Genomic DNA, 11,526 nt, shown 5'->3' with positions numbered 1-11,526 from the left:
AAGTGTAGCTCCTCCCTCCGAGCATATACACCCCCTGGATGACAATTCCAACCAGTTTAGTGCAAAAGCTGAAGGAGGACATCCACCCATAAGTAGAAATAGAGTAAAACCCGGAATAACCGGAACCTCTGTCTACAACAACAGCCGGTGAAAAACACACGGAACAAGAAACTGCCAACAGGCAACAGGGAGGGTGCTGGGTCTCCCATGTCGGAACTATAAGAAAAAGAATTTACGGTAAGTAACAAAATTCTCTTTTTCTTTATCGTTCCTTATGGGAGACCCAGACCATGGGACGTCTCAAAGCAGTCCATGGGTGGGAAATAAACAGAACTGAGAAGTAGGCAAAACCTAACTTCACAAGTGGGCGACAGCCACCTGAAGGATGCGTCTGCCCAAGCTCGCATCTGCCGAAGCATGAGCATGCACCTGGTAGTGCTTCGAAAAGGTGTGCAGACTAGACCAAGTGGCAGCCTGACAAACCTGCTGAGCCGTAGCCTGGTGCCTGAAAGCCCAGGAAGCACCGACAGCTCTGGTCGAGTGCGCCTTAATCCCTGGCGGAGGAGGCACCTGAGAACATTGGTAGGCATCGGAGATGGCCGACCTAATCCAACGAGCTAGGGTCGGCTTAGAAGCCGAGAGACCCTTGCGCTGACCCGTGGTTAGGACAAAAAGAGAGGTGCACCGCCTAAAAGCGGCGGTGCGTGACACATAGATTCGGAGCGCCCGCACCAAATCCAAGGTATGCAACGCCTTCTCAAAGCGATGCACAGGGGCCGGACAAAGGGAAGGCAATGAAATGTCCTGGTTAAGGTGGAAAGGAGACACCACCTTAGGTAGAAAGTCCGGAGTCGGACGGAGAACCACCTTGTCTTGGTGAAAAACCAAAAAGGGTGATTCCGAAGAGAGCGCAGCCAAATCCGAGACTCTCCTGAGAGAAGTTATGGCCACCAGAAAGACCACTTTCTGTGAAAGTCTGAACAAAGGTACCTCCCTAAGAGGCTCAAAGGGGGGTTTCTGTAAGGCCGTGAGGACCAGATTAAGGTCCCAGGGATCCAAAGGCCGCCGGTAAGGCGGAATGATGTGAGATGCGCCCTGCATGAAGGTGCGCGCACCTGGGCCAGTCGGGCGATACGCCGCTGGAACAACACTGACAGCGCCGAGACCTGTCCCTTGAGAGAATTGAGGGAGAGTCCTAGCTGCAGGCCGGACTGAAGAAAGGACAGAATGGTCGGCAAAGAAAACGGCCAAGGGGCATGGCCGGAAGAGCGACACCAGGACAGGAAAATCCTCCAAGTCCTGTGGTAAATCTTGGCCGAGGAAGACTTCCGAGCCTGAGTCATAGTGGAAATGACTTCGGAAGGAATGCCTGAAGCCGTCAGGATCCAGGACTCAAGAGCCACGCCGTCAATCTGAGAGCCGCAGAATTCTGGCGGAAAAACGGACCTTGAGAGAGAAGATCTGGTCGGTCCGGGAGATGCCACGGCATTTCTACGGACAGATGGAGCAGGTCTGGGTACCAAGCTCGCCTGGGCCAGTCTGGAGCAATGATTATAACCCGACGGCCCTCCGTCCTGATCTTGCGCAGGACTCTGGGCAAGAGAGCTAGAGGGGGAAACACGTAGGCCAGACAGAACTGGGACCAATCTTGAACCAGCGCGTCCGCTGCTAAGGCCTGAGGATCGTGGGAGCGAGCCACGTAAACCGGGACCTTGTTGTTGTGCCGGGATGCCATTAGATCCACTTCCGGAGTGCCCCACTTGCGGCAGATCGACCGGAACACTGCCGGATGCAGAGCCCACTCGCCGTTGTCCACGGTTTGACGGCTGAGATAATCTGCCTCCCAGTTTTCTACGCCTGGGATGTGGACTGCGGATATGGTGGACTTGGAGTCCTCCGTCCACTGAAGGATGCATTGAACCTCCAACATCGCCAGGCGGCTGCGAGTTCCGCCCTGGTGATTGATGTAGGCAACTGCTGTCGCGTTGTCTGACTGGACTCGAATGTTCTTGCCCGTCAACAGATGGTGAAAGGCTACGAGAGCTAGAAGGATAGCCCTGATTTCCAGCACATTGATCGAGAGGGCTGATTCGGACGGAGTCCAAGTGCCCTGTGCTCGGTGGTGGAGAAATACCGCTCCCCAGCCGGAGAGACTGGCATCCGTGGTGAGGATCACCCAGGACGGAGTCAGGAAGGAGCGTCCCTGAGACAGAGAGAGGGGCCGAAGCCACCACTGAAGAGAGCTCCTGGTCTGTGGCGACAGAGCCACTAGCCTGTGCAAGGAAGAGGTCCGCTTGTCCAAAAAGCGGAGAATGTCCAGCTGCAGAGGACGCAGATGGAACTGGGCAAAGGGAACCGCTTCCATTGACGCCACCATCTGACCCAGCACCTGCATGAGGTGCCTGATGGAATGGCGGCGGGGCTTCAACAGAGAACGCACCGCCAGATGAAGGGACTGCTGTTTGACTAAGGGCAGCTTCACAAGTGCCGGCAGAGTCTCGAATCGCATCCCTAGGTACGTAAGTGTCTGGGTCGGGGTCAGAGTGGACTTGGGCAGATTGACAAGCCACCCGAAATGAACAAGCGTGGCGAGAGTGAGCGAGACACTCCGCTGACAGTCTGCGCTGGATGAAGCCTTGACTAGAAGGTCGTCCAGATAAGGGATTACTGCCAACCCCTGGAGATGCAGAACCGCAACCACTGATGCCATGACCTTGGTGAAAACACGAGGGGCCGTGGCTAACCCGAAGGGGAGAGCCACGAATTGGAAATGTTCCTCTCCGATTGCAAAACGTAGCCAACGCTGGTGTGAAACTGCAATCGACACATGCAGATAGGCATCCCTGATGTCGATGGATGCCAGGAAATCTCCTTGGGTCATTGAGGCAATAACCGATCGCAGAGATTCCATGCGGAAGTGCCGCACCTGAACATGCTTGTTGAGAAGCTTGAGATCCAGGATGGGCCGGAAGGAACTGTCCTTCTTGGGGACTAGGAATAGGTTTGAGTAGAAACCTGTGAACCGTTCCCGGGCGGGAACCGGAACAATTACTCCGTTGGCCTGCAAGGATGCCACGGCCTGTGAGAAGGCGGCGGCTTTGGAGCAGGGGGGAGTGGACAGAAAAAAATCTGTTTGGCGGGCTGGAAGAAAATTCTATCCTGTAGCCGTGGGAGATGATATCCCGCACCCACTGATCGGAGACGTGTTGAAACCACACGTCGCCAAAGTGGGAGAGCCTGCCACCGACTAAGGACGTTGCTGGCGCAGCCAGATAGTCAAGAGGAGGCTGCCTTAGTGGCAGTGGCTCCTCCGTTCTTCTGAGGACGCGGCTTCGCGCGCCAGCTGGGTTTTCGGTCCTTGGCTGAGTTGGTGGACGAAGCTGAGGGCTTAGAGGATGACCAGTTAGAGGAACGAAAGGAACGAAACCTCGACTGGTTCCTGCCGTGGACAGGTTTTCTGGTTTTTGTTTGTGGCAAGGAAGTACTCTTCCGGCCAGTAGCTTCCTTAATTATTTCATCCAGCTGTTCACCGAACAGCCGGGACCCAGAAAAGGGGAGCCCAGCAAGATACTTCTTGGAAGAAGCGTCTGCTTTCCACTCTCGAAGCCACAAGATCCTGCGGATCGCAAGGGAATTTGCGGAAGCCACCGCCGTGCGGTGAGAAGCCTCCAGAATGGCAGACATGGCATAGGATGAAAAGGCCGAAGCCTGAGAAGTTAAGGCAACCATCTCTGGAATAGAGTCCCTGGCGAGGGAATGTATCTCCGCCAGAGAAGCAGAGACTGCCTTAAGAGCCCACACTGCTGCAAAGGACGGGGAGAACGAGGCTCCTGTCGCCTCATACACAGATTTGGCCAGGAGGTCAACCTGGCGGTCAGTGGGATCCTTAAGAGAGGTGCCATCGGCCACAGATACGACTGTCCGGGCCGATATTCTAGATACCGGAGGATCTACCTTTGGTGACTGAGCCCACTCCTTGACCACTTCTGGTGGAAAGGGGAAACGGTCATCAGAACTACGCTTTGGGAAGCGTTTGTCAGGACAGGCCCTGGGCTTGGTCACAGTGGCCTGAAAACTGGAGTGGTTAAAAAACATACTCCTTGCTCTCTTAGGTGAGGTAAACTGGTGTTTTTCTACCAGAGAGGCTTCTTCTTCTGACACTGGTGGATTGAGGTTCAGTACGGAGTTAATGGATGCAATCAAATCACTAACATCCGCATCCCCCTCAGATAAATCAATGGGGTACATAGAGGTAGCGTCTGAGCCCACAGTAAAGGTATCCTCCCCGTCCTGCAATTCCGCTTGTGAATCAGAGCCGTGGGACGAGGAAGGAGAAGGGTCCCTGCGTCTCCGTTTAGGAGGACGGGGTCCTAAAACATGCTCTGTTAGCTCTGCAGAGCGAGACGGAGCATCAGAGACACCCTGAGAAGGGGGCTGATGCATGGTCAGCAGAGTCCGGGACAGGTGTCCCATGGAGTCGGCAAAGGACTGTGAGATAGCCTTAGAAAACGATGCTACCCAAGCCGGGGGATCAGCCACCGGGGCCGGAGCAGCCGGAGGGACCCCTGAGGAGGCTCCAGGCTGAGGCACCACCACGTTGGAGCAGGCATCACAATGCGGATATGTGCTCGGTTCGGGCAGAATGAGCTTACATGCAGTGCATATAGAGTAAAGCCTTGCAGCCTTGCTCCTAGTGACAGACATGCTGCTGAGGTGGAGGCTCTGCAGTACAGAATACACTTCCTTAGAATGACTCCCTGAGAGTGTATAATAAAGCCCACAACCAGAGGTTGTGGCTTACCAGACCGGTTCTGTGTGCCCTCCGGATTCCACAGCTCGGACCCCCAGTGTGCAGCAGCTGCAGCAGCCAGCGCCGATCAGTGTGGGAACGCTGATAAAATGGCGCTGGAGTGAGGAGGGGGGGGCGGGGGTTAGCCCAAGAGCGGGAACCGGAGGGCCAAGGAGAGATACAGGGGAGGGAAACATCTCCTCAGAGAGGAGTGTCCTCCCCTCTGCTGGACGGCCGGTGGGCGGCGCCACACTGTTCCCCTGCATGACTGACATGCAGGGGCACTGAAACCGAAAGTAGGCCGCAACTGAAGCCGGGGCCTAGATTTTTAAAAAGCGGCCGACGAGCAGGCACCCTCAGCGCGGTTCTCAGGAAAAACCCAGAGAACCGGCCGGAAATCACAGCAAGGTTAACAAACACACTCCCCCTTCAATAAAAGTACAAGGGACCCCTGAATAACGTCTCAATACTTAGCTTTTGAGACGCAGGGCCATGTCCCTGGGGGGGGGGTAAGCGCTCCGTCCGGCAGGATCCTGACAGGGCTGCGGATGGAGACCGGTCTCCTGCAAGGCAGAGAGAACCGTGATGGCTCCCACTTCAAGCCAGAGCCCCAGGGGATGGTGAAGGAGCGCGGCATGTAAAGGCTCCAGCCTTGTAAAGTCAACCTTAACAGCACCGCCGACACAGTGGGGTGAGAAGGGACATGCCGGGAGTCCAGACTGGACCCGCTTTTCCAAATCTTTGAAATCCAAAAAATCAAAAATCAAAAATCAGAGAATGCATGTGTGTGTGTGTGACCTCCTGAACACAAAGCATTGAACTGGTTGGAATTGTCATCCAGGGGGTGTATATGCTTGGAGGGAGGAGCTACACTTTTTAGTGTAGTACTTTGTGTGTCCTCCGGAGGCAGAAGCTATACACCCATGGTTTGGGTCTCCCATAAGGAACGATAAAGAAATACACACATAGCAAATATTACACTAGTGTCACCTTAAAAAATATATATTTTATATATAGAGATATTGGAAGTTATTTACGTTTCCTCTTTCTTGTATTCTCTTGTATACATCAGCTGCTGGAACGTCCACATATATAACTACGTGTGGGGGCAGGTACTCATCAATGCTCACTTTCTTGATCTCATTATAATGATTCACACCTGAGGAAAATAGGGAAAATATATCATTGACATTCACAAATAGGACTTAATTTCAATATTAACTAAATATACTTTATTTCATAAATCAATAGAACAAGTGAAGATAAGAAACTTTGTAATATGTCTTGTGAGAGAACAGGCTTGTTTCTCCGCTTGTCAGTCATTTGTTTGTCCCCTGCACGGCTCATACAAACAGCTAAACACGGCTTTAGGCCTCCTTCACACATCTGTACAAAATACAAACATTTTGCACAGTCTATGGTCTAAAAATTGAGAGACCACTGCAAAATTTTCAGTTTTTCTGATTTTTCTCTTTATAGGTATTTAAGTAAAATGTAAATTGTTCTTTTATTCTATAAACTACTGACAACGGCACCGAATTTCGAAGCAATAAATTTTGTACTTTTTTCTGAAAATGAGAAATGGTCAAATAGCAAAACAATGCATTGCTTTCAGACCTCAAATAATGCAAAGAAAACAAGTTCATAATTATTTAGAAACAACAATACTAATGTTTTAACTCAGGAAGAGTTTAGAAATCAATATTTTGTGAAATAACCATGATTTTTAATCACAGCTTTCATGGGTCTTGGCTGCTTTCCACCAGTCTTTTACACTGCTTTTGGCTGATCTTATGCCACTCCTGGTGCAAAAATGTAAGCAGTTCTTTGTTTGATGGCTTGTGACTATCCATCTTCCTCTGGATTACATTCCAGAGGTTTTCAATGGGGTTCAGGTCTGGAGATTGGGCTGGCCATGACACTGACCTACAAAAGGAATGATAAATGGCAGCTGAGGTGAAGTGCACAGCAAGAACAGTTCGTAAGAGGCTCCTAGAGGCAGGGCTCAAGTCATGTAAAGCTAGAAAAAAAGGGTTTTATCAATGAGAAGCAAAGGAGGACCAGGCTGAAGTTTTCCAAAGACCATAAGGATTGGACCATAGAGGACTGGAGTAAGGTAATCTTCTCTGAGAAGTCTAATTTTCAGCTCTGCCCAACACCTGGTCATCTAATGGTTAGATGGAGACCTGGAGAGGCGTACAAGCCACCGTGTCTTGCATCCACTGTGAAATTTGGTGGAAGATCGGTGATGATCTGGGGATGCTTCAGTAAGGCTGGAATTGGGCATACTATGTATGACTCAAGCAGCATACAAGGTTATCCTGGAAAAACAGTTGCTTCCATCTGCTCAGGCAATGTTCCCCAACTCTGAGGACTGGTTTTTCCAGCAGGACAATGTGCCATGCCATACAGCTAGGTCAATCAATGTGTGGATGGAGGACTACCACATCAAAACCCTGTCATGGCCAGCCCAATCTCCAGACCTGAACCCCATTGAAAACCTCTGGAATGTAATCAAGAGGAAGATGGATAGTCACAAGCTATCAAACAAAGAAGAACTGCTTACATTTTTGCGCCAGGAGTGGCATAAGGTCATCCAAAAGCAGTGTGAAAGACTGGTGGAAAGCATGCCAAGACGCATGAAAGCTGTGATTAAAAATCAGTTATTCCACAAAATATTGATTTTTTAACTCTTCCTAAATTAAAACATTATTAGTATTGTTGTTTCTAAATGATTATTAACTTGTTTTCTTTGGATTATTTGAGGTCTGAAAGCAATGCGTTGTTTTATTATTTTGACCATTTCTCATTTTTAGGAGAGAAATACAAAATGTATTGCTTGGAAATTCAGAGACGTTGTCAGTAGTTTATAGAATAAAAGAACAATTTACATTTTACTCAAAAATATATCCATAAAGAGAAAAATCAGAAAAACTGACAATTTGGAAGTGGTCTCTTAATTTTTGCCAGAGCTGTGTGTGCGAGTGTGTAACATACAGATAGCACACGGACAGCATGAACTGGTATACTTACCTGTCTCTGGCGCAGCTGTTGCTTCCTGGTCCGCAGTGAGTGCAGTGAATATGCATGAGTTTAATGAACAACAACAGTAAAGGCAGAAACAGCAGCACCGGAGACCGGCAAGTATAAATATTCTTTATTTTATGTGATTTGTGTTTTCTCCAGTACTCGTCACATGGATCACATCAGTGTGCGGTCTGTGTGACACACGTGCTGCCGGCAGAAAAACAGACATGTCGCCGTGTGGTGCACACGGACACGAATGCACTCCACATGGACACACGGTCCAGGTGAAAACACGGATGTGTGACCAAGCCCATTCATTTTAATGGGACTATGTGAATCTGTGTCTCTGGTACGTGTGAAAACGGCCGTCATACATGCCGGACACATGGATGTGCAAAGGAGGCCTTAAAAATGATTGCTCAGGACTTTTATACTGATGGTCTATCCTTCGAATCATCTGTTCCCGGTGCTGGACAGAATTGATCAGTAGCAGAACAGCACAGCTCTGTCAGCTGTATAGTGGACACAGCGGGTGCTGCACATCCACCTCTAAGCTTTTGAATACGGGTAGATGTGTAATGCTCGGCCACTATGCAGTTTACAAATAGGTCTGCAGTACTTATAAAAGCCTATGGAGAGAGCACTGAAGAGAAAGTGGAGGATTCTAATACAGATTCTAATACAGAGGGAAAAAATGCCCAAACAGCAAGATAAAGGTCACATAACAGCCAGAAATAGTGTTATTCCTCGCACGCACGAGCGCACACACACCACACACTAGATGTCAAATGAAAATGCCCATAGAAGTTGACTGGAGTAAGTTGAGCCTTGGTTGTTAATTTGGTGCAGCTTTGCCTCTTTGTACTAGGGGCTTTTCTAAATACCTGCTTCATTTTCAACCAATTCTACTTTAAATGCTATCAAACCTGTCAGGCCACAGTTGGCGACCCTCTTTTTAATAAAAAGTCGTGAATAAAGTAAAAAAAAACATAAATTTTGATTAACAGGTGAATGTCAATTTTCAATTGTTTTAGTCTCCAAAAAATGCTAATAATTTATTTATTATCCTTATATGATGTTCATAGTGTCGCTAAAGCCTTCATTCACATGGCCGAACCAGACTGCAAGTACACATCAGCATTTAAAGCGAAACTGTCAGTGATAAAGTGCCTAGGAAACACTAAATGCTGCAGGATGGTGAAGGATAACACATTTCCAAGAATAAACGGATTTTTGTGTACTCACCGTAAAATCGTTTTCTCTTAGCCATCATTGGGGGACACAGGACCATGGGTGTTATGCTGCCTATCCATAGGAGGACACTAAGTAGATGCAAAAAGCATAGCTCCTCCTCTGCAGTATACACCTCATGGCCGGGCCAGGCAGCCTCAGTTTTAGTACACAAGCAGTAGGAGAAAAAAAACAGTAAAAACTTCTCAACAGAGGAACATCAGAAAAAGAAGAGTCATAACCAAATATGGTACTGAGAGAACCAAGACCCCGCAGGGCAACAGGGTGGGTGCTGTGTCCCCCAATGATGGCTAAGAGAAAACGATTTTACGGTGAGTACACAAAAATCCGTTTTTCTCTGACGCCTCATTGTGGGACACAGGACCATGGGACGTCCTAAAGCAGTCCATGGGTGGGAAACAGAAAAGAAGACAACACAACCCAAGGACTAGGAACCAGTCCCAGACAGCCTGGAGCACCTACTGAGATAGGTGCTCTACTGCCGTTTTCAGAATTTTCTTACCCAGATTTGCCTCAGTTGAAACCTGGGTATGGACTCTGTAATGCTTTGAAAAAGTATGTAGGCTAGACCAGGTCGCAGCCTTACACCCCTTTCCACTGAAGCCTGATGCCGAATGGCCCAACGAAGCGCCAACTGCTCACGTGGAATGAGCCCGCAGCCCACTAGGGATGGGCTTGAGTTGCAAGCGGTAGACTTCCTGGATCGCAGAGCGAATCCAGCGATCCAGAGTCGCCTTTGCAGCTGCCTATCCCTTCTTAGGCCCCTCAGGAATGACGAACAAAGAGTCCGTTTCCTAAGGGGGCTGTCCTGGATATGTAATATCTGAGAGCTCTGACAAGGTCTAACGAATGCAGAGACCTTTCCACCCTATGAACTGGGTGTGGACAAAAGGAAGGCAGAACAATGTCCTCGTTCAAATGAAACTGGGTAAGAACCTTTGGAAAGAAATCCGGAAGGGGACGCAGAACCACCTTGTCCTGGTGAAAGATCAGAAAAGGCTCGCGGCAAGAGAGTGCTGCCAGCTCCGAAACCCGTCTGATGGACGTAATTGCCACCAGGAATGTTACCTTCCAGGACAGAAGAGCAAGGGAGGATTCCTTGAGGGGTTCAAAGGGAGACCTCTGGAGACCGTCCAGAACGAGGTTGAGGTCCCATGGGTCCAGCGGTCGTTTGTACGGGGGAACTAGATGGGAAACGCCCTGGAGGAAGGTCTTGACTTGCGTTTTTTGAGCCAGGCGGCATTGGTAGAAGATTGAGAGCGCTGAGACCTGCCCTTTAAGGGAACTGAGGGCCAACCCCGCTTGCAAGCCAGACTGTAGAAAGTCGAGAATTCTGGGGATCGCCAGAGGCATAGGCTGGGCGTTAGTTTCCCTGTACCATGAAAGGAAGATTTTTCACGTACGGTGGTAAATGCGGGATGAAGTCGGCTTTCGGGCGCTGATCATGGTGGAAATAACCGCGGGGGAGAATCCCGCTCTTGTTAATACCCAGGTCTCAATGGCCATGCCGTCAGCTTCAGAGCTCTGGAGTTCTGATGGGAAATGGGCCCTTGGGTCAGCAAGTCTGGTATGTCTGGAAGGCGCCACGGTGCGTCTGTGAGCATTTGTACTAAATTCGGCGTACCAGGCGTGCCTGGACCAGTCCGGTGCTATCAGTATCACCGGGACTCCCTCTGCCTTGATCTTCCTGATTACCCGCGGCAGCAGGGGTAGAGGTGGAAATATGTAAGGCAGGCGGAAGTGGTGCCAGGAGCAGACTAGAGCATCTGCGCCGATGGACTGCGGGTCGCGTGACCTGGCTATGAACGCGGATACCTTTGCATTCAACCTTGAGGCCATTAGGTCCACGTCTGGTGTGCCCCAGCGAGTGCAGATGTGTAGAAACACATCTGGGTGGAGAGACCATTCTCCGGCGGCCAGGCCTTGGCGACTTAGAAAGTCTGCTGCCCAGTTCTCTACCCTCGGTATGTGTACCGCTGATATCACTGATCCCGTTGATTCGACCCAGCTGAGGATCTTGTGGGCCTCGAGCTAAGCCGCTTTGCTGCGGATGCCCCCTTGCCGATTGATATAGGCTACAGCTGTCGCATTGTCCGATTGGACTCGAATCCGACGACCCGCTAGCAAAGGGCAGAACGCTCTGAGCGTGAGGAAGATCGCGCGGAGTTCCAGGATGTTTATAGGTAGGGAAGACTCCTGGGGCGTCCAACGTCCTTGAGCAGTGTGGTGCCGGTACACTGCTCCCCAGCCTAGGAAGCTGGCGTCCGTGGTCAGGACCAGCCAGTTCACTGGGAGAAAGGATCTCCCCTTCGATAGGGATGAGGACCGAAGCCACCAGCGGAGTGCGTACCTGACTGAAGGCGTCAGGTGAAGACGTCTGTCCAGGGAGAAGGGGCTCTTGTCCCAGGTCGCTAGAAGGGCTAGCTGCAGAGGGCGGAGGTGCAGTTGAGCAAAGGGTA

At 50.3% G+C, this 11,526-nt stretch overlaps 1 protein-coding gene across 2 annotated transcripts in view; it reads right to left on the bottom strand.

The window, feature by feature from the left end:
- Nucleotides 1-11,526, bottom strand: part of NDUFA10 (NADH:ubiquinone oxidoreductase subunit A10) — a 49,460-nt gene that overhangs the window by 16,864 nt on the left and 21,070 nt on the right. For both annotated transcript variants that reach the window (XM_075317456.1, XM_075317457.1), the window contains exon 5: nt 5,827-5,948. In XM_075317456.1, coding sequence (XP_075173571.1) covers nt 5,827-5,948 — 122 coding nt within the window. The remainder of the gene's footprint in view (nt 1-5,826; nt 5,949-11,526) is intronic.

This window comes from Anomaloglossus baeobatrachus, chromosome 7 (assembly GCF_048569485.1).
Source record: "Anomaloglossus baeobatrachus isolate aAnoBae1 chromosome 7, aAnoBae1.hap1, whole genome shotgun sequence".
Lineage (NCBI taxonomy): Eukaryota > Metazoa > Chordata > Amphibia > Anura > Aromobatidae > Anomaloglossus > Anomaloglossus baeobatrachus.
This window is presented reverse-complemented; position numbering and strand designations above follow the sequence as displayed.